This window comes from Chiloscyllium plagiosum, unplaced genomic scaffold, assembly GCF_004010195.1.
Source record: "Chiloscyllium plagiosum isolate BGI_BamShark_2017 unplaced genomic scaffold, ASM401019v2 scaf_6774, whole genome shotgun sequence".
NCBI classification, from domain to species: domain Eukaryota; kingdom Metazoa; phylum Chordata; class Chondrichthyes; order Orectolobiformes; family Hemiscylliidae; genus Chiloscyllium; species Chiloscyllium plagiosum.
This window is the reverse complement of record NW_025211640.1, coordinates 9,208-12,448: the sequence shown is the minus strand read 5'-3', so window position 1 is coordinate 12,448 and position 3,241 is coordinate 9,208. Positions and strand designations below refer to the sequence as shown.

Here is a 3,241-nt window from a genome sequence, read left to right as displayed (position 1 = left end):
ACATGCACGCACTCTCTCTTTTCCATGCTCTCTCTTCTATGCTCGCTTGCACTCTCTCTTCCACACTCTCTCTTGCTTTCTCTTGTCCATGCTCTCACTCTTTCGTCCATGCTCTCTCTTTTTTTCTATACACTCTCTCTCTCTTTTCTGTGCTCTCTCTCTCACACTCGCCCTCTTTTCCATGTGCATGTGCACTCTCTCTCTCGCTCTCTCTTTTCTATGCTCTTTCTCTCTCTCCCATGCTCTCTCTCTTTCCATGTGCATGCGGCCTCTCTTTCTCTTTTCTGTGCTCTCTCTTTACAATGCTCTCTCTTTACCATACACTCTCTCTTCCATGCTCTCGCTCTTTTTTTTCCATGCGCTCTCTCTTTTCCGTGCTCTTTTTTTTCTCTCTCTCTCTCTCTCTCTCGCTCCTCTCTCTCTTCCATGCTCTCTCTTTTTTTCCATGCACGGTCTCTCTCTTTTCTACGTGCTCTCTCTCACTCTCTCGCTCGCTCTCTCTTCCATGCTCTCTCTTTTTTTCCATGCACGGTCTCTCTCTTTTCTACGTGCTCTCTCTCACTCTCTCGCTCGCTCTCTCTTCCATGCTCTCTCTTTTTTTCCATGCACGGTCTCTCTCTTTTCTACGTGCTCTCTCTCACTCTCTCGCTCGCTCTCTCTTCCATGCTCTCTCTCTTTTCCATGTTCGCTCTCTCTCTAGCTCTCTCTCTTTTCCATGCGCGCACTCTCTGTCACGCTCTTGCTCTCTGTTTTCCATGTGTGTGCGCTCTATCTCGCTCTCTCTTCCCCACATGCTCTCTATTTCTTGCTTTGTCTTGCTCTCTCGCTCTGCTGCTCTCTCTCTCTTTTCCATGCTCTCTCCCTTTCTCTCTTCCATGTTCTCTCTCGCACTCTCTTTTCCATGCTCTCCCTCTCTCTTCCATGTGCGCGCGCTCTCTCTCTCTCTCTCTCTCTCACTTCCATGCACGTGCACTCTTTCTGTCTCTTCATGCTCACGCTGTCTCTGGCTCTCTCTCTTCCATGTGCGCACTCTCTCTCTTCCACGCACGTGTGCTCTTTCTCTGTCTCTGTCTCTTCATGCTCACGCTGTGTCTTGCTCTCTCTCTCTCTCTCTCTCACTTCCATGCACGTGCACTCTTTCTGTCTCTTCATGCTCACGCTGTCTCTGGCTCTCTCTCTTCCATGTGCGCACTCTCTCTCTTCCACGCACGTGTGCTCTTTCTCTGTCTCTGTCTCTTCATGCTCACGCTGTGTCTTGCTCTCTCTTTTCCATGTGCGCACTCTCTCCCTCTCTCTCGCTCTTTTCCATGCACGCACTCTCGCTCTTTTCCATGCATGCGCTCTCTCTCTCTCTCTCTTTTCCATGCCTTCACTCTCTCTCGCTTTCTCCCGGGGGCGCACTCTCTCTTCCATGCGCGCACATTCTCTCTTTCTTTGTCTCTTCATGCTCTTCTGTTTTCCATGTGCAAGCTCTCTCTATCTCACACCCTCCTGCTTTTTTCCATGCGTGCTCTCTCTTTTTTCCATGCGTGTGCGCACTCTCTCTCTCACACACGCTCTCTCTTTTCCGTGCTCTTTCTCGCTCTCAACTTCTTTCTTTCAAGCTCTCTCTCTCTCTTTTTTCATGTTCTTTCTCTTTTTTCCATGCTCTCTATTCCATGCTACCTGTTGCGCTCTCTCTCTTTTCCATTCTCTCTCTCTTTTCCATGCTCCCTCACGCGCTCTCTCTTCCATGTGCTCTCTCTTTTTTCCATGCATGTGCTCTCTCTTTTCCATTCTCTCTCTCTTCACCTCCCCCCACTTTTCCATGCCCTCTTTCTATCTCTCTATCTCTCTTCCATGCAGCGTTTTCTCTCTGTTTGATTAGATTAGATTACTTACAGTGTGGAAACAGGCCCTTCGGCCCAACAAGTCCACACCGACCCGCCGAAGCGCAACCCACCCATACCCCTACATTTACCCCTTTAGCCTAACACTACGGGCAATTTAGCATGGCCAATTCACCTGACCCGCACATTTTTGGATTGTGGGAGGAAACCGGAGCACCCGACTCTCTCTACCTGACTTTCTCTCTCTCTGTCTATTTGCCTCTCTCTGTCTTTCTCTCTCTATCTGACTTTGTCTCTCTCTCTGTCTCTGTCTGTTTGCCTCTCTCTGTCTTTCTCTCTATATTTGACTCTCTCTCTCTCTCTCTCTCGGTCTTTCTCTCTCTTCCATGTGCGTGTTCTCTCTGTCCTTCTTTGTCTCTCTGTTTCACTCTGTCTCTGTCTGTCTGTGTCGCTTTTTCTCTCTGTCTCTCTGTCTCAGTCCCTCTCTCTTCCATGCACGTGTTCTCTCTCTGCGTCTCTCTCTTTCTCTGTCTGCGTGTCTCTCTCTCTCTCTGCCTCTGCCTCTCTCTGTCTGTCTCTCTCTTTTTCTCTCTCTTCCATATGCGCGTTCACGGTGTCGCTGTATCTCAGTCCCTCTCTCGATTCTATGCGCGCGCACTGTCGCTCTGTCATTCTCTGTCATTCTCTATCTCTGTCTCTCTTCCATGTGTGCATTCTCCATGTCTCTGTGTCTCAGTCCTTCTCCCTCTTCCATGCACACATTTTCTTTCTCTCTCTCTCTTTCTTTCTTTCTCTCTCTGTCTCCCTTTCTCTTCCATGTGCACGTTCTGTGTGTCTCTCTGTCTCTTCCATGCATGCATTCTGTCTCTCTGTCTCTCTATCTTTTCCATCTGCACTCTCTTATCACACTTCTCTCTCTCTCTCTTCCATGTGCGTGCTCTCTCTCCCATGCGCTCGCTCGCTCTCTCTCCTACGCGCTCGCTCACTCTCTCTCCCACGTGGTCTCTCTCTCATGCGCTCGCTCGCTCTCTCTCCCATGCGGTCTCTCTCCCACACGCTCGCTCGCTCTCTCCCACGCGCTCGCTCTCTCCCATGCAGTCTCTCTTCCATGCGCTTGCTCTCTCTCTCATGCGGTCTCTCTTCCATGCGCTCGCTCGCGCTCTCTCTCCCATGCACTTGCTCGCTCTCCCATGCGGTCTCCCTTCCATGCGCTCGCGCTCTCTCCCATGCGCTCGCTTGCTCTCTCTCCCATGCGGTCTCTCTTCCATGCACTCGCTCTCGCGCGCTCTCACTCACTCTCTCTCTCTCTCTCTCCCATGCACTCGCTCGCGCTCTCTCCCATGCGCTCGCTTGCTCTCTCTCCCATGCGCTCGCTCGCTCTCTCTGCCATGTGGTCTCTCTCCCATGCATTC

General features: G+C 50.9%; 1 protein-coding gene across 1 annotated transcript; it reads right to left on the bottom strand.

Annotated features, from left to right (window-relative positions):
- Positions 1-1,152: 1,152 nt before the first annotated feature.
- LOC122547088 (RNA-binding protein 25-like) lies at positions 1,153-2,719 on the bottom strand. The gene is made up of 2 exons (XM_043685667.1): positions 2,504-2,719; positions 1,153-1,800 (listed from the first exon to the last, which is right to left on the bottom strand). Exons 1-2 carry the CDS (start codon positions 2,717-2,719, stop codon positions 1,600-1,602), a joined length of 417 nt encoding a protein of 138 aa, XP_043541602.1. The 3' UTR covers positions 1,153-1,599.
- Positions 2,720-3,241: the final 522 nt, after the last annotated feature.